This window comes from Schistocerca gregaria, chromosome 2 (assembly GCF_023897955.1).
Source record: "Schistocerca gregaria isolate iqSchGreg1 chromosome 2, iqSchGreg1.2, whole genome shotgun sequence".
NCBI classification, from domain to species: Eukaryota; Metazoa; Arthropoda; class Insecta; order Orthoptera; family Acrididae; genus Schistocerca; species Schistocerca gregaria.
In genome coordinates, this window is record NC_064921.1 from 1,022,581,936 (window position 1) to 1,022,601,376 (window position 19,441).

Sequence of the window (19,441 nt, forward strand, 5' to 3'; positions counted from 1 at the left end):
AACAAAATAAGTGATCAAGAGATAGAAAAGGAACTGAAATCACTCAACAGAGGAAAGGCTACTGGATCTGACAGGATTCCATTTCATTTCTATACAAAGTATGTGAAAGAACATGTTCATTTTCTACCAGCAATGTACCTTACATCTCTAGAGGAGCAAAGCTACCCAGTAATTGAAAAAAAAACCACTGGTCATTCCCATTCTACGAGAAGTGTCATTGGACAGACACTCAAAATTATAGGCCTGTATCCCAGACATTGGTCTGTTGTAGAATTTTAGAACACATTTTATACTTGCAGACTGTGACATTTCTGAAGACTGAAAATCTCCTCTGTAGGAATCAACATTGGTTCTACAAACTGTGGTCTTGTGGAACCCAGTTCCCTATGTTTGCCCATGAGACCCAGAAACCAATACATACTGGCATCCACATAGATACCATGCTTCTTGACTTCAGGAAGACTTTTCATACAGTTCTGCCCTGCCACATGATGAACAAAATACGAGTGTATGGATGATTTCACAAACTGAGTGATCATATCAAAGAGTTTGTAGCAAACAAAACACAGCATTTCAGTCTGAATGGATAGATACTCAGAAGTAAAAGAAACTAAGGGTGTGTTACAAGAGAGTATTATAGGACTGTAAAGTTTCACAATATACAGAGTGAGTCACATAAGACCCCTTTTATTTGGTGATTTTTTTTTTGACAGCGGGTAGTATGCTAAGGGACGTGTACTTCGGTTTGTTATTAAGAGGCCCAACTCCTGTGTTGATTGAGATATTGAAGCAAGTATCATTTTTTTTAATGGAATGATATACTTTATCTAATGGCATCTGAAAGCACTGGAAAAGATGAGTACAGTGACATAATTCTTGGCAATTTTTTGCTTCTGGTGCATCAGATGGCGCTTAGGAAAACTTTTTTTAAATGTGCGTACATTTCTAGGTTTTTGTGGAAACATCTAGAGTCTTGGTAGCCAATTTTTCACTTAAACCCTCCTTTTTGTTGATTACCTGTTAAAGCTGAAACACTAATGATGGTCATTCATACGTGATACTGGTAAACAGCCTTATTCACAAAAAGAATAATATTTAAATAAATAAAAATAAATTAGTTTATTAGCTTTCTTAGGTATAGTAATAATAATACAAGATTTTTATTTCTTGTAGATGCCTGAATGCTTCCTAAAAGTAAAACACCTGCTGTTGGACAGATGTGTCTTTAGTTACTAGGCTACTTGAAATTTTAATTAAATGGGGTACACTTTAATTAAACTAAACATGTTATTCAGAGTAGCTGAGGACATGCCACCCACAAAATAAATACTTTTCTTAATGAAATGTACTTTTAAACTTTACTTAAGCAAGTGCTCAAATTGTTTAACATCAACGGCAAGACATATTTGAAATTGTCATTCGAGAGGTAGACGGACAGATGAAAGTACATTGGATGATATGTTGCTACATGCTCCAATGATTCTATGGCACCTAGCGTCTGGGATAGTTATGGCTTCGTGATACACCACATCTTTCAGTGCTCCCCTTAGAAAGATATCATAAGGAGTCGAATCAGGGGACCTGGCTGGCCATTGTACTGAAGCATTCCATCCAATGCAATGGTCAGTAAACTTTTAATTCAGTATTTGCATTGCAACATCACATGAACTGTCGCGCATATCAAGCGAGGTAGACACCACATGAACTGTCACATATCAAGTGAGGTAGAATGTTTACAAGAAAATGTCCGTAGGGTACTTGTATTTCCATGTAACACCTATGTGATGAAATAAGATCCCATAATGGAATATCCTATAATGCCACACTGTATCTGACGAAGCCATTGTGGATTTTCGGGTGCTCTGTTGTGCATGCTACATAAATTTACAATACCATGGTTTGTAAACGTTGCTTCATTGTAAAGAGTGTTGCCTCCCAGGCAATGCAGAGCAAACTGACCAAATTCTATATAACAGTCGAAATCATGTCCTCAGAGTGCCTGATGTAACGACAGTTGATAAAGGTAGAATTTATCTCAATGCAAGATACGAATGACACACTTCTGATTCCACATTCCTTGGCAATATGTCTCTTTGCTACCTTGCGGACTGATAAGCATCCTTCCAGAGCAGCTTCTGCAAGTGCTCTCCCATTTGCAGTCTTTTTCCTCGTCCTCTGTTTGACATTGAAGCTGCCTGTTCATACCAGTGACCCAACAATTTGGCTGTCAGGCTTTTTGCAGGTGACTATTTTGCAGACAGAGAAGTCGCAATGCTAAAAAATTGTAGCAAAATGAAGGAGTACCTGCAGACGATAGACACTTAATGCAGGGAGTGGCAATTTAAACAAATTTAACATATTGTGAATACATGGAGTGAAAGACCCTTTACTGTATGATTACATGATTGCTGAAGAATCACTAGCAGCAATTACTTCCATAAAATATGTAGTAGTATGCTTATGGAGCCATCTGAAGTAGAAAGACCACTTAAATTAACTGCGGATAAGACAAATGCCAGACTGAGATTCATTGGAAGACTCCTCAAGAACTGTAGTCAATCAAAAAATGAAGTACCTTGTAAAACATTCGTTTGATCAATTCTTGAATATTGCTCATTAGTCCGGGATCTGTAACATATAGGATTGATAGAGAGAACATAGAAGATCCAAAAGAGAGCATCACATTTCGTTACAGGTTCATCTAGCAAGTGTGGATGCATCATGCAGGTGCTGAGTCAACTCCAGCAGCAGATGCTGCAAGAGAGGCCTTTTGCATCACTGGGTAGTCTACTGTTTAAAGTTCTGGGCTCATATGTTCCTAGAAGAGTCAACCTGTACATTGCTTCCTCCTACGTAAATTTCAGCAAAAGACCATGAAGATAAAATTGGACAGATCCAAGTCCATATGGAACCTCACCACCATTCATTCTTCCTGCACACTGTACGCAACTGGAACAAGAAAAGGGGAAATGAAGTACACAAAGTACCCACCTTCACACCAAAAGGTGGCTTGTGGAGTATATATGTAGCTGTAGATGTGTTAGGCTCTTCTTAAGCCCTGTTCCATCCATGTATGTTTTTTTCTTCATAGGGAAGGCAACTCTCTTTTATCATCTGATTACAAATCCGTGAAACGTGTTTCAGCTCTCCAGGCATATCGAATTGTCATGTAGATCAACTTTGGGCTTTTCAGTTCCTTCAAGGTAGACAAAAATACTGTCCTCTTAAAACATGTTCTTCTCCTGAGCATAGAAGCCATAGAAAGAGGAATGTTGCATATCATGACAAAACAGATCATTTTTGTGCTATAGAGAGGAATCAGAATATAATATTAAGAGATCAAACAAAGCAAATGACAGTCTGCAGCTTGTGAAGTTAAATAGAATTCAGTAAAACGCTTTGTAAGAGAGGAAGGCCCATAATTGGAGAGAGCTTTTGGTATCAAGAGAAGGGAGGGCTGAGGTGTAAAGATAGAAAGGGAAATACAAAGTAGTAAGGAAATCAGCGAATATCTATTAATAATGAAATATACTTTGAAAGAGAAGAAATTAGAGAACGACACGGGGTGGTGGTGGTGTGTGTGTGTGGGGCGGGGGGGGGGGGCAAATGCCACAAACAGCCGAAGAAACAGCATGTGTTTAGTGAACATCATCTTTCCACTAACGTCTGAAAGATATGGGTCTTAGAAACTTGTCACTGACTTGTAGCAGGCTACCAATTGCTGGCAGGTGGTGCAACCCACTAACAGGTGGCCACATATCTCCTCCCTCTCTCATTATACCAAACAGTGCTGTTTTAGGGTCAGTAAAATACAACAATTGTGGCACTGTTGGTTCACTGACTGTCAGTAAAGCAATATATTGATCCACCCACACCCCAGTTAATGTCTTTGCCTTGAGGAATGTTGCTGCAACTTGGCCAAAATCTACATTTACATGAAAACTCTGCAAATCAAACTTAAGTGCCTGGCAGACAGTTCATCAAACCATCTTTACAATAATTCTCCATTATTCCACTCTTGAGGGGCGGACAGTAAAAACGAACACCTATACATTTCCATGCAAACTGTGATTTTCCATATTTGATTATAATTAGCATTTCTTCCTATGTAGCCTGGTGTCAACAAAGTATTTTCACATTCAGAGGAGAAAGTTGGTGATTGAAATTTCGTAAGAAGATCCCAATACAACAAGGAATGTCTTTGTTTTAAATACGTCCACCCATCCTGATTGAGGTGTTCCATTGTTTACCTGAACCACTGTGGGAAGTGGTTCCTGTGCCTGTCATGGCCAGTGCATCACCCAGTATGTTCCAAGAGAACTAGTGTTCTTGCTATAGTGGGTGATTCACATTCATTCATTCATTCATTCATTCACTCCCTTTCCCTCAAGATTATGCTGTGTTGTGATGTTTCTCTACTGAATCTAGAATCTATTGTAGATGCCTGGAGCAAAAAGTAATCCACAATACTACTGTCCAGTATACTTGACATCAGTTTGTTGTAGAATCTTAGAAAATGTTGTGAGTTTGAATTTAATGAGGTACCTTGAACAGAATGACCTCCTTCATGTTAACTAGCATGGATTCTGAACGTATCGAGCATGTGAAAACCGACTCACTCTTTCCTCACACGACATACTGAAAACAGTGGATCGAGGCAGGCATATAGTTGAAATATTTCTTGATTTTTGAAATGCATTTGATTCAGTACCACACACACACACAATTGTAAGGGGTATCAAGCAAAATCTGACTGATTAAGGGTTTTTTTTGGAAGGGAGGACACAGCAAGTTATCTTGTACACAGTCATTGACAAATGAAGTAAACTTCAGATGTGCTCTAGGGAACTGAATTGGGATCGTTCCTGTTCATTTGTATATTAATGACCTTGCAGGCAAAATATGATATCAGACTTTTTTCAAATTGTACCTGTACTGAAGTACCTTGGAATGATCACATGGCTCAGCCACAGATAAATACGGTGGCACATTTCTGTTAACTGGTAGAATACTAGAGAAATACAATCAAGTCTACAAATGAGACTTCATACAGAACTCGTGGTCCCAGGATTTGTTTGTCACATGGGAGTGTATCACAAAGATGCTGAAACAGCTGAATTGGCAGACTCTTGCAGATTACACAAACTATCCTGTGCAAACCTACTTACAAACTTTTAGAACCAACTAATGCAGGAATACAGTGCAACCGCACACACATCGTTTCCATGGACATTGCAAAGATATAATTAGTGTAATTACAGCACTCACAGAAACAATCTTGTGCTCACTATGTGAATGAGACAGGAAAAAACCCTAACAACTGGTATGACAGGACATACTCTCTATCTTGCACTTCAGTGTTTCGAAGAGTGTAGATGTAGAACTGCAGGTCATAAGCAATAAATTACGGTCAAACTCCATATCTGCGATTGGCAATATTTTGCTGTTTGAAACTTGGTTTCAAAATCTCTATCCTATCTGCATGTGAACAATGGAAAATCCAGGATGTAATATAAGAATATTATGAAAAGGGAAGTTGCTACTCACCATATAGCGGAGATGCTGAGTTGCACACATAGGCACAACAAAAAGACTCTCACAATTAAGGTTTTCGGCAATTGACGCCTTCGCCAACTATCACGCCCCCCCCCCCCCCCCCCCCCCCACACACACACACACTCACACACGCAAGCGTGTGCGCACACAACTCGCACACATGACTGCAGTCTCAGGGAACTGAAACCATGTGGTTTCATGTGTATGTGTGTCTATTGTTGTTGTTGACGAAGGCATTAATCGCCAAAAGCTTTAATTGTGAGAGCCTTTTTGTCGTGCCTACCTGTGACCCGGCATCTCTGCTGTATGGTGCTTAGCAACTTTCCTTCTTATAATATTGTTACCTGTATATGATTTATTTGAAACCTTTGAGTTTCAGCTAGTCTCCTCAAAGTATAAAAACATTATTCATTGTTTTTAAACCAAGTGTTGGGAATTATTAAATTGTTTTTTATGCCAAAACCCACCTGGTGGCTATCCCTTTCATTCCTTTTTCCTCGTGCATGTTGTCTCACACTATACTTTTACTTGTTAATAAAATAAATAACCAAGTGATCAATGACATTTTGCTGATTTTGTTACATTTTACAGGTCCTAGGATGTTTTATGTAGCTGTCAAAACTTAAAAGAACCATTAAGTCTTAAATGCATCTTGATATCATACTGTGTGTGGTTTAAGGCATATTTTTACTTCCACTTTTTCATCCCTAGCTGAACAAGGTGGCACAATCGCTCAGATGGTAAACACATTCAGGAGCTATGCAGTTCAAGTCCCTGTCCACCCATCCTGATTGAGATGTTCCATTGTTTACCTGAACCATTGTGGGAAGTGGATGCTGTGCCTGTCATGGCCAGTGCATCATCCAATATGTTCCAAGAGAACTAGTGTTGGGGCTATAGTGGGTGATTTACATTCATTCATTCCCTTTCCCTCAGGGTTATGTTGTGTTGTGTCGTGTCGTTTCTCCTTGATGTCATAAAATATTTTTTATATTAGTAGAATATGTTTCCTGATAGTATAAAACATATGAACAGTCACATCCAACAAATAGATTTGATGCCAGACTGTTTAGTATGGTGACTGATGTGCTGAGTATAAAACAAATGTAAATATGCTGACAATATGCAACTTACAGTTAAATGCAAATTCTCACTCCCCCTTAAAACATTCAAAATATTGTTATCTGGTGATTAATTGGCTTATGGGACCCATTTTGATAAAAACCTATTCTGATTGCAATAAAAAGTAGTAGTAATGCATTAAATTGGTCAGTGAAAGTAGGAATTGGGAAAGTTCCCACTTTAAGCTAGAAGTGACACTAAGTACTCAGTTTTATTGATAACAAATTACCATAAATTATTGCATAGGTTTTGTGAGCAGTCAAATGTTGTTTGCAGTTAAATGAGAAAGGCAACATAAGAAGTAAAGTTTTAATGTAAAATATAAGTGAATTGTAGCTGTAAGAAGTAAGTTGAGTATTGCTTCAGAATGTGGTGTGCAGATCATTGCTTTTCATACCAAATACATTATAACCTTTTTTTTTTTTCATTTGAGAAGTGTGATACTTTTCCTGACCCAAAAATTTGTTCAAATTTTATTATGATTAATTTAGGTATAATCTTGTTTACTTTTCCTTAGTGAGTGTGATAATGTGTTACACAGGGCAGAAAGGCAGCTTCCATGTACTCCAATTTAATCATTTTTCTTTCTCACATTAAAGTAGAGCACAAACAGTTTTTCGACAATACTGTATGAATAGTCATATTTCTCAAAAATGAAACCTTGGCATTTTTTTGGAGAATCTGCCGAAAATTCAAATTCAGTTGTGATGGATACCAGTCAGAGAAATGGATCTATGGTTAAGTCAGGCTTAAACAGTTTTCAATATTTTTCATAGTTTTAAAAGATTGTGAGGGTACTTGAATTTATCACCCCTTTTGGAATCTCCCTTCAGTTTTAGTGTTGTGTACTGATTGTGCAAGTAAGTTAATACTGTAACATTTCTATCATTTCTTCTTACACTTTTATAATTAATAAACAACAGGATGGTATGTCACAGAGGATATGTCATAGACCACTATTAACAACTCCTCTCTTTACTACCAGTAAGACTTAGGGAGTGTGGAGGCAAGTGTGTGTGTGTGTGTGTGTGTGTGTGTGTGTGTGTGTGTGTGAGAGAGAGAGAGAGAGAGAGAGAGAGAGAGAGAGAGAGAGAGAGAGAGAGAGAGAGAGATTTTTTTATCATTATTGTTTGTGCATCATTTTGGCAGAACATTCTTTTAAAATTAAAGTTAACCCTAGTGGTTTGTATTGGTACATGGTGCTGTTTTATTTTTTTGTATGTTATTGTTGACATTATTTTTTTTTCTTTCAGCGATTTGAGCATTCCAGCCGTTTTCATAAAAAAATATCTACATTCATTGCTTTTCCGGAACACTTAGACATGACACCATTTATGTCACACCGTCGTAATAATCATCACAGCTGCAGTACGGGAACCAACAACAGTAGCTGTCGGAATGTTTTGGGTGATAACAGGTAAGTTCTAACTAAACCACAGAAATATGGTACTGTCCATTGTTGTTTTTCTTTCTCTGTGTGTTTGAGACAAGTGAAGACTAGCTTCATAGCTTCATACTGGGTATGATTTAAATGTGATGACTCCTATGTGATGACTCCTGTGTTTGTCACTCAAATAAGGAAAACAAAAGAATTAAATACATGTGTGGAGTTAAGATAAAATTCAATATAATGGCTATAATCTTAGTATCTATATATTCTCTCTCCATCATTCCCATTACCATGGCAAGTTGCCTCCATTATATTGACATATATACTACGCTGATAGTGACTGTCTGCAATACTAATAAAAATGTTGAAATAATGCTCTTTGATGCAGTCACACAGCCAGAAAAATTTTGTTCAGCTTAGCTCCATCTACAAAATCTGCTTTCAAAGACTATTGTCTTGATGAATATCTTTGTTGTACAGAATCCAATCCTTAATGGCAGAATATTTTCTAAAGGCTTTGTCGACTGGTATTTGCATCCTTGATCACTTTTTTTGAATGGGCCAGAGGTATATTACTCTGCCTAACATTTTCATCTTTCAGCACTAAAAAAGTTGTCAGAGGCTATAATAGTTGAGAAAACACTACCAAAGCTCAGCAAGCCAAACTGTTTACACAGATCCATGTAACATTTGATTCCCGACATCATCAACTGCAGCCCAAGGCCACGGACTCGTGCAGACGTGTTATGGAGCTTATAGTTGGGAAGAGTTGGTGTCTCTTACTTCATTTAGTATTAAGGCCTACTTGTCTAGTTTCATACCTCCTCCTTTTCTATTAATGTTGTTTTTTTGCTTTTGAATTTCTATGGCCTCCTTGACATCCTAGCATAATAATGATTGAATCTTAGTAAAACCATAGTATCAGAGAAATTAAATTGGTGATTCCATGGCCGAAGTGCATGATCTGCTTCTGTCAATTTACCTGTGTCTCCCAGACGACAATGCTTAAATCAGGTATCTGTTCATATGAGTGGGCTTTATGTAGATTTTGTGCCCTAAACTGCTGTCGGGTTTTCTAAGTACCTGTACATCCAGAAATGAGATTTCCCCAAGTTTCTCTTTTTCCATTGTGAACTTTATATTAGCATTAATACAATTCAGGAAGTCTAGAAATTCTCAAGTTGTTTTTCTTCATGACTCTATGCAATGAAAGTTTCATCAGCATGCCAAAACCAATATGAAGGTTTTTTTCTTCACTGTCTGGAGGGCTGTTTCTTCAAATTTTTCTTTATAAAGATTCAGGACAACTGCACTGAATGGATTCCACAAAACCACCCCATCAGTTTTCTCATAGAATTTGTGGTCCTATTGAAAGTAAGGTAATGTGAGACAAAGTTTATAGACATCTGCCATATCCTGAGTGAGAAAATTTTCAAACTGTGACATCATCCCATTAAGAGGAACCATAGTAAACAATGATACAACATTAAAACTGAGCCTGAACAATTTTAATTTTTCAATAAATTTACCAGAAACTTTAAATGCCAGTTTTTGCTATAAAAGGCTGTAGGAGAATGTCAAAATGTTCTGCAATACCACAGATTGGACAACCAATAAGGCGAACAAAAGGTCTTAATGGAGTGCCAGGTGTTTGAATTTTTAGTAAACTATGTAATCTTAATGGAAACACTTCTGATTTGATGGCATCCTTCTTAATAATGGGAGGAATTGGAAAGGTTTTTATTACCTTGTTTGTTGTAAGAACAGAGGTGATGTAATCTCTCTGTATCATCTTGCTTATATTATGTCCTCGGGTAGTATTCTTTTGTTGTTTCCACTGAAGTATTGCCCTCATATCCTGGAAGAATTAGACTGTCTTTGTAAGAATTCAAATATCAGAGAGCTTTCATCTCACCTTTTATTAAATTACTGCTAGGTGGTTCACTCCTAAGCAATACCCTCGCTGATTCCATGCATATTTTGTCAGCAGCTGGTTTAGGTAAAAAACTGATTTTAGCTTCAATATCACCAACAGTGTCTTCTATTGGTATTCTAGAGGGTGCAAAATTAGGGCGCACATTTTACAGAAAACCCTCTCACATACTATCACAAATATTCCAATCACCATCCAAATCAGAAAAGAGTGCTTTCAGAAGAAACAGTTACTGTGGCAGAGATAAATACAACACTACATCCTGAAAGATCTGGAGCTTCTAGTGAAAAACAGCCAGCTAAAGGGAAGGTTTTCCTCCTATTTATAAAATCTTTCATAGAGCGCATCAGTGTAGTACAAATGAGACACAGTTTGGGAACAATGTTTAAACCAACAAGAAAGGTGCATAGATATTTGGACACTTCAAATGGCCTATGGCCACCACTACAAGAATGTATAAAATCCCTTAGCATGTGATCAAGTGTGTATAGGAACTTGAAAAACAAGCATTAACAAACAACTTACGGAACACTGCAATTATCATCTGTGGGAAACACGGATGAATTAGCAGCAGCAGCAGATCATGGACTGGAGTCAGGGAACTGCCAAATTAGTTTCACTGGTACTATAGTTACCTCAAGGTCCAATAATTACTGTTCTAGGAAGTATAGAAAAGCCATATAAATTTAAAAGTACAGAAACAACTTTAACAGAAAAGGAGGAGGATCGGAATTAGACAAGTTGTGGGCCTTAATGCTAAATAAAATGAAGAGATTTGACTCTTCTCAACTACAAGCTCAACCCCCTTCAAAGATTTTGGAATTCTTGTACTTGCTTCTCAATATGTTCTCTCTTTTTTATGGTATTTATTGGTAATAACAAAAGTTAGTTTCAACTGAACAGTGATTCACATGATGACACCACAACATAAAAAGAAAATTTCCATATACTTTGACTCTCTGTGTAAGGTTAAGATTAATTTTTTGTGTACTCCTGCAAGTATCACAAAACTTTATAAGTAAATTGGTAATCCCAAAAAAACTAATAAATTATAAACATACTTTATTGGCCATATTTCTACAAATTACCTTATCTTTAGATTCAAGGGCTGAAGATTCTTGTTAGCTGCATGACAAGTAAAAATTTTCATTACAAACAGGCTGCTTTTCTGACAGTGTATATGTAACTGTTAGTCTTTGACAGCACCAGATGAGTCCAGTAAATGTTTAACTCACAGTGCTAGACTCATTTCGTACCCCTCAAGCTTCTCGTTCACAATACAAAATAAATGTTGTGTGGCTCCTAGCCTGGTGCAGGCATTTTGATTTGTCATTCTTGTTGGGGGCTTGAGCATCAGTTTCGGTGATTGTTCTATAAACAGCTTCCCATTTGTCATTACGTGGCTGAACTGATCCTGTTTAAGACTTTTCCACCACATCAAACCTGCATTAGAGGTCTGCAAATGAGGTCTTTTCTTCTCTCAAGTTTGTCACACTCATGTTGTGGTCAAATAGGGCACATCATGGTTGGCAGAATCCACCAGGCCTGGTATGCTGTCCACTCTATTGCTGTGCCCTGATTCTGTGTTTGCGTCCGAGTTGCAGTTTCCAACTTTTTAAACTGTTTGTTCAAGGTGGCAACTGAAATAGGTAATATCTGCGGTACAACAATAAGGATTCAACCTGAGCAAATTCAGAATATTTGTTAATAATATTAAAACAAAGTGTGACTGTGAGCAATGTAATCTATTCTTCTATTCCCCCTATGAATTGGAACATAACTGAAACACAATCCTCACCACAATTTCCCACACCAAGCTGTGAGTTGAGCATCTTTGGAAGTAAAAAGCACACACGAGAATACTGTCACCTTTAAGTTAAGGCTTCAAGGCATCACCACTCCTTAATGTTTGTGACCTCCTTTCTTTTGAATAGTTACCATTGGGCTGCATCTGGAACTCATTCATACATCAGATTTAATTTGAACTAGTCATCACTTCTATAGTAGTTTTTTGTTTTGTAGCTACTAGGAGAATCGTTTTTAAAGAAAAAGGCCCACAATGTTGAAAAAATTATCTACTGTTTCAAAACTATTATTTGCATAGAACTTTCATATTGTAAACCACATTTTTACTTCAGAAAGAAATTGGCTGATTGAGTAGAGGAGAACTTAGTTTCTTGCTTACTGAAATTTTGAAATAGCAGCTCGGAACAAATTAGTGTCAGCAATTGATATAGACAATCTCCCCTGACTTTGTGAGTTAACTTAGTTTGTAAAGTTGTGATCTTCAAATTCATTAAAATTAGCGTTTTTTCAGGTATTCTCTTTTTGCTGTGATAAATCACCTGGGTTCACTAGATGCTGGTCATTATACAGCATTTATTCGTCAACAACGGAACCATTGGTTTAAATGTGACGACCACCTTATAACAAAAGCAAATATCCAGGAAGTGCTGGATAGTGAAGGGTAAGTATTTTTTAACTATAAGCTATTCATGTGCCACAGTTGCAAAACATTGTTTATAATGTATAAAATCACAAGAAGGCAGAGTGGCTCGTCATTACCTACCTTTAGAGGGTGGTATCCCGAGTGGTGTTGATTGACACACATTAAAGTACAATGAGCTATCCTAGCTTCTGGAATTGTTAATTTGTACCTCAAGGAGGAAATAAGGATAGGTTGGGGAAGGCTAGGGTGGATGAACAGGTCGCTCAGACACCAAGGTGAGGGAGCCCAGCTGCCGTAAGAATGAAGGAAAACAAAGAGGAAGTATGAGACAAGGCTGTTTGTTTTATTTAAGACATTCTGTATGTTTAGGAGCGTGTTCCATGACTTTGAGGCTATATTATATTATTGTGTGAATTACTGATATTTTAGTAATCATAATTTTTACAGATTTTGCACTATTACTGAGATGATGCTCCAGTTTCCCAGTGTGCAAGCATGTTTAATACAATCTGCATTTTATACTGTATACACAGTGTTTCAGAAAGTGTAGTAAATATTTTACGGATTTTTAGTATAAACTGATTAGAACATATCAAATACAACATTCAGTATGGTAACCCAAACAAATACTTGCAGAAGGTGTTAAGCGAAGGTAAGTGATAAAGTCAGAGTTAATATTAATAAAGTCTGCCACATACTTCAGTGCACTTTCAAAATCTCTAAAGAACACCACATGTAGATCTTGTAGATCTTCTGAGGTCACCTTGGCATTCTTTTCTGAGGGCTGCACTGCTCATAATCTGAAGCATCAATTTGTCATCCCATATACAAATTCTGTGTGTACCTGTTGAAGAACTATGTTCTGTCAACTCAATAATGTCTACTGTTTCAGCCAAACACTGTTCATTTGCTCATTCAGATGTGATAGGGCTGCTTGGCACTTTACTTGTCTCACACATTTTAGTGAAAACATGAATAAACACTCTTGAATCAGGTACTCTGTGATTAGAAAATCACCTACCATATTCTCTACAAGTAGCAGTGTTTTCATTAGAAAATCCATACACAAAGACCATGTTGGAATACTCAGAATTTGTAAATACCCTGGTGGAAAAAAATTCCAACACTAAAAAAATAGTTAATGTAAGGTAATGAAATTTTGGGAATACATTTGTCTAGGTAACATGTTTAAGTGATTAACATTGCAAGCTCACGGATTAACATAAGCGCAAGATATGCTAATGCAAATGTGAAATGCTGGTACGTTAACAGCCGGTGTAACCACCAGAATGTTGAATGCGAGCATGCCAGATGTCAGTTTGTGGAATGGAGTTTCGTGTGTGTTGCACTTGGTCATTCAGTATAGGAACAGTTAATGCCGGTTGTGGACGAAGCCTGAGTTGTCGTCTGATGGTGTCCTGTATGTGCTCAATTGGAGACAGATCTGGTGATAGAGCAGGTTAAAGCAACAAGTTGATACGTGACACACTCAACAAGTTGATACGTGACACACTGCAGAGCATTTTGGGTTACAGCAGCAGTATGTGGGTGACCATTATACTGTTAGAAAATACCTCCTGGAATATTGTTCACGAATGGTAGCACAACAGGTCGAATCACCACAGTGACCTACAGATTTGAGGTCACGGTGTGCAGGATAACCACGAGACTGCTCCTGCTGTCATGTGAAATTGCAACCCAGACTGTAACTCCAGTTGCAGTTTCAGTATGTGCAGTGCGCAGACGAGTGGGTTGCAGGCCCTCAGCTGGCCACCTCCCAATCGACACGAAGCCATCACTGGCACTGAGGGAGAACCAGCTTTCATCAGAAAACACATCAGACCTTGGCCCTGCTTTTCAATCGGCTCCCCATTGACATCACTGAAGTCACAAAGTATGGTGGCTTGGGCGCGCTATAGGGCATATGGCTCAGAGTTGTACTTGAAGTAACCAATTTCTAACAGTTCATTGTGTCACTGTGATACTGCTGTTCAAATTGCAGCTGCAGATGCAGTATGATGCACCAGAGCCCCATGCCAAATACGGTGGTCTTCTCTCTCAGTAATGGCACGTGAACATCCAGATCCTGGTCATCTTGCGACCATTTTGTCGTGAACACTGCTGTCGGCAGTTAAGTACGGTGGCTACATTTCTGCCCAAGTCTTTTCACAATATCGTAGAAAGGACAACCAGCTTCTTGTAGCCCTATTGCAAGATCTTGTTCAAATTCAATGAGCTATTGATAATGGTGTCCTTGTGCCTTTAAGGCTTCGTTGACTAATATCAACTCATCACATCCAATCTAAAAGTAAATAACCCTCATGACCATTAAAGTGTGTATTTAAATTAAATCTGATTTGCATTCTCATATTGACACTAATAGCAGCACTATTATGAAACTGACACAAAATTTGAATAGATATAATCTTCCTATGTAGTAACATGCCTGCCAGCTTTTGTTTGTGTTTTGCAAACTCCTTCTTGGTGTTGCAATTTTTTCCGTCAATGTATGTTCAGCATGCTTAAACGGTACAGCAGAAATGCCCAGCAAATCGCAATCACAGTTGAAAAATTCAGTTATATAAACTGAAGCATATCTTTGCAATTTGAGTGTCAAAACAAAAATGACAGTTGATAATAAAAGCTATAGCAACTAAGGTACCAACCAACAAAATGAAAACTTATCTCCATAGACAATAGAAATTCGACATTTATTATAATAAACTTTTTATTGAAGTTAGTTTATGCTGCCAACTCTTAAAATATTTACTTTTACTGCAGAAATGCACTGTATAAGAAAAAAGAAGAGTAGAAGAATTAGTGAAAATCATACTACTTACTTTTTACAGTGAAAAAACTCCTTTGTAAGAATGTATTAATGAAACAGCATTGTACACGAGAGAAAAAAAACAATATCAACGATGTTTTTGGCAGGTATTTGGAAGATGGAGGCTCCGATCCCCATCTAGCCACCCTTATTTAGGTTTTATCTGGTTTCATTAAATTACGTCAGGTGATCGTCTTACTTCATACTCTGTTTGTATTGTCAGTACATCTTATGACATCTGTGCTTTGACTATTCCTTGTCTCCTTTAACTGTACATATACTCTTTATTTGTGTGATCTATAAGTAAGTGTTATGAAATACAGAACAAGCTGGAGAAAATTTCCTATTTCTGTGATGAACACCACATTATTGAAAGTGGATAAATGTGAGTGAATCACTTAACCCTTCATATAAAGACAGTAGTATTGTAACAACTAGAAGATTTTAGTTTAGTGGCAGCATTGTGGCAAAATCAGGTACAATACTGTAATGCTCCTGCTTCTTATATAATTACAAAAAATGACCAAATAGTTTTTTAGTCCCGAAATTGCATTGCTCTCAGTTAATTTATTGACATTTTTGTGATATCTTAAGAAATTTTGAGGCGAGATACGTAACATAAGTTCTCAAGTTCTTAACTTGAATAACTCATTTCAGCCCATGGCTGTTGAATGAAACATCTATTCATTCTGTTTTACAGTGATAGTCCTTAATTTTCCATTTTTTAATTATATACATGATATTGAACAGGGTGTTACTTTTAAAATAAGTTTCGACATCCATTTTACATAAGTTCGTATTTTATTAACAATTTTCACTTCCAACAACTTGCATATTACAACTCACAACTGCACTGTATAACACAGGCCTGAACTAACTTGCCCTACCTTTGGCCTAGCATATACATGAATGACAATGTGTAATTATTTTTTTATTGTTATGATTCAGTTGTTTTTGTAACTCACAGTAAAAACAAATTTGTTAAAATTGATTTAAATGTGACAACACACTCAAAATGAATAAGAGATTTTAAGTAAATCGTCTTCTAAAGCAAAATGTATTTCTATGATAAATTTTGAGACATATGTTCCTTTAACAGTTAATCTACAAATATGTAAGGTTTCATCTAAAACAAATTACCATTCCTACAGTGTTCAATATTACTAACTACATCTGAAATCTTGATTGTTTTATACAAAGAAAGGTGCTCCATTCTGTGCTGAATACTATTAAAAGTAACATGCATTTACATGATGATCAGATTGTTACCTCATCTTATGAAATTTCTGTTAACATATTTTATTCTGTAAATAAAGTATTATTCCCACTTCCATTACACACTGACTTCTGTAAGTTGAAAATTACAGTGTATCATGGTGTATACTAAGGACATACATTAGTACTATGAAAAATGTAGATTGCTACTGACTGTATAATGGAGATGATTTGCAGAGAGGCACACAAAAAGACTAATTGTTTAGCAGTCCTTTTGGTGTGCTTGTCTGCGACTCAACATCTCCACCATATGGTGAGTAGTAATATTGTCATTTTACCCTCCTGTGATTTCCATTGTTTGATGTTGCTTAAAGACATATATCACATACTAATATCGTGAATCTTGATCTATTACATTACTATGAGCAAGAGACAATGTATAGGATACTAGTGCATGCTGTTTCAGATCTTCTACTGCTGTTAGCATTAACGTGAATTTTAAAAGTTTGCGTGTGCATTGAATATTCTAAGAAATTTCATGCTTGCATCCAGCAATCATCGACCACAGTAGATCGTATTTTGACTGGGCATCTGCTAGTCATCCTCAGGTGAGCCATGAAAGATATCCTCTGTTCCACAATATATAGACCACTGAGTGTACTCTGTGCATACTTCAAGAACTTGGTGACAGACTGACTACACTAAGTGCTGGCAGTGCCCTTTCTAGTGTCTCTGCAGAACCCAACTGTTTTCAGCATTATCACAGACATCAGTGCACTCTGCAGCCTATGATCAGAGCAGATCATGTGGATTGTGAGATCCCATGTATTATCATCTGGACCATGTTGCCAACTGGAAGGTCTGTGGTGACCATAATGTCATTTACTTCACAATTACAAATGCAGATAGTGACTGAGACACAAAGATTCATTCCGAGTGACTATACAATCATTGCAGAGAAAATTGGAAATTTTTAAAGGCGGAATTCAAGATACAGCCACTGCAAGGAAGCACATTTAATGTTGATGCCAAAGCACACGAATTGGAGCTAGCACTGGAGGGTGCAAGACAGGGCAATCCCAACATTTATTAGGAAGACAAAAGTGTTGAAAATTCCCTGGAGTCTCACCCTACAGTCCTTAAGTCGAAAACCAGGCAAGAGAGAATTACTTCCAAAGATCTTCAGGGGAAAAAGAACAACAAAGAAGGTTGATTTTCTATCAAACAGACAAACAACAATATAAGGAATTACACTGAAGAGCCAGAGATACTGGTACACCTGCATAATATCAAGTACGGCCACCGCGAGCACGCAGAAGTGTCACAACACGACATGGCATAGACTCGACTAAAGTCTGAAGTAGTGCTGAGGGAACTGACTCCATGAATCCTGCAGAGTCGTCCATAAATCCATAAGAGGGTTATCCATAAATCCATAAGAGTACAAGGGGGTGAATATCTCTTCTGAACAGCACTTTGCAAGGCATCCCATGAATGCTCAACAGTGTTCGTGTCTGGGGAGTTTGGTGGTCAGCGGAAGTGTTTAAAATCGGAAGAGAGTTCCTGGAGCCAATCTGTAGCAATTCTGAACATGTGGGGTGTCCCATTGTCCTGCTGGAATTGCCAACTCCACCGGAATGCACAATGGTCACAAATGGCGATCAAGACAGGATGCTTACAGACATGTCACCTGTCAGAGTCATATCAGGGGTCCTGTATCACTCCAACTGCACATGTCCCACACCATTACAGAGCCTCCACTGGCTCGAACAGTCCCCTGCTAACATGCAGGGTCCGTGGATTTATGGCGGCGTCTCCATACCCACACAAGTCCATCCACTCGATACAATTTGAAATGAGTCTCGTATGACCAGGCAACATGTTTCCAGTCATCAACAGTCCAGTGTCAGTGTTGACTGGTTCAAGCGAGGTGTAAAGCTTTTTATCATGCAGTCATCAAAGGTACACACATGGGCCTTTAGCTCCAATAGCCCGAATCGATGGCGTTTTGTTGAATGGTTCACATGCCGTCACTTGTTGATGGCCCAGCATTGAAATCTGCAGCAGCTTGAAGAAGGGTTGCACTTGTCAAAGTGAATGGTACTCTTCTGTCGTTGTTGGTCTGATTCTTGCAGGATCTCTTTCTGGCCGCAGTGATGTTGCAGATTTGATGTTTTACTAGACTCGTGACATTCACAGTACACTCGTGAAATGGTCATACAGGAAAATCCTCACTTCATTGCTACCTCGGAGATACTGAGTCCCATCGCTTGTGCACTGACTATAACACCACATTCAAACTCGCTTAAAATGCTATTTTTGTGTAGTGTTTCCGGCCTCCAGGCATTAATTTGGTTTTCTTTTTTTTTTTTTTTTTCATTACTACTTGATAGTTGGAGACCAAGTAAAAAATGCACTTAAGTCTAGTTATGCTTGTTGTTGATATTTTTATCAATTTTCAGTTTAAAATTAGCGAATTCTGAAACTTGCACTATGTCTACAGTATGTCGTGCTAGAACTTTCTGCAAAATGCATCCATGGAATGTTTGTGACAGTATACAATCGTCCTTGTACATATATTTATGTCTGTAATGTGAGGGCTTAATTTAATGTATAGTAAAAGTGAAATATTGCATGTAACTCTGTCACAAATAACTGTTAACGTTGTGAAAGTTGTTGTTCAAGGTCCAAACTGACTTAAATCTTGATACCCTGTCATTGTAGCAACAGTAACCATTCTAACAACTGCGCCAGATACTTGTTGTCTTATTCCACTGTTTACATATCTCCGTATTTGAATACCCTTGCCTATACCAGTTTTTTTGCTTCAGTGTACTACACCAAACAAGAGTAGAAAATTTGGAGGTGTACATTAAGGATCAAATGGTAACAGATGATTGGGGTTTTCTGTACAAACTAACAACAAATAAGGTTCAATCACCCCCTGTG

At 37.7% G+C, this 19,441-nt stretch overlaps 1 protein-coding gene across 1 annotated transcript in view; it reads left to right on the top strand.

Annotated features, from left to right (window-relative positions):
- The window catches only part of LOC126335529 (ubiquitin carboxyl-terminal hydrolase 22), a 109,206-nt gene that overhangs the window by 81,438 nt on the left and 8,327 nt on the right, over positions 1 to 19,441 (top strand). The window contains exons 7-8 of the mRNA XM_049998897.1: positions 7,932 to 8,095; positions 12,319 to 12,468. Of these exons, the coding sequence (XP_049854854.1) occupies positions 7,932 to 8,095; positions 12,319 to 12,468 (314 nt within the window). The remainder of the gene's footprint in view (positions 1 to 7,931; positions 8,096 to 12,318; positions 12,469 to 19,441) is intronic.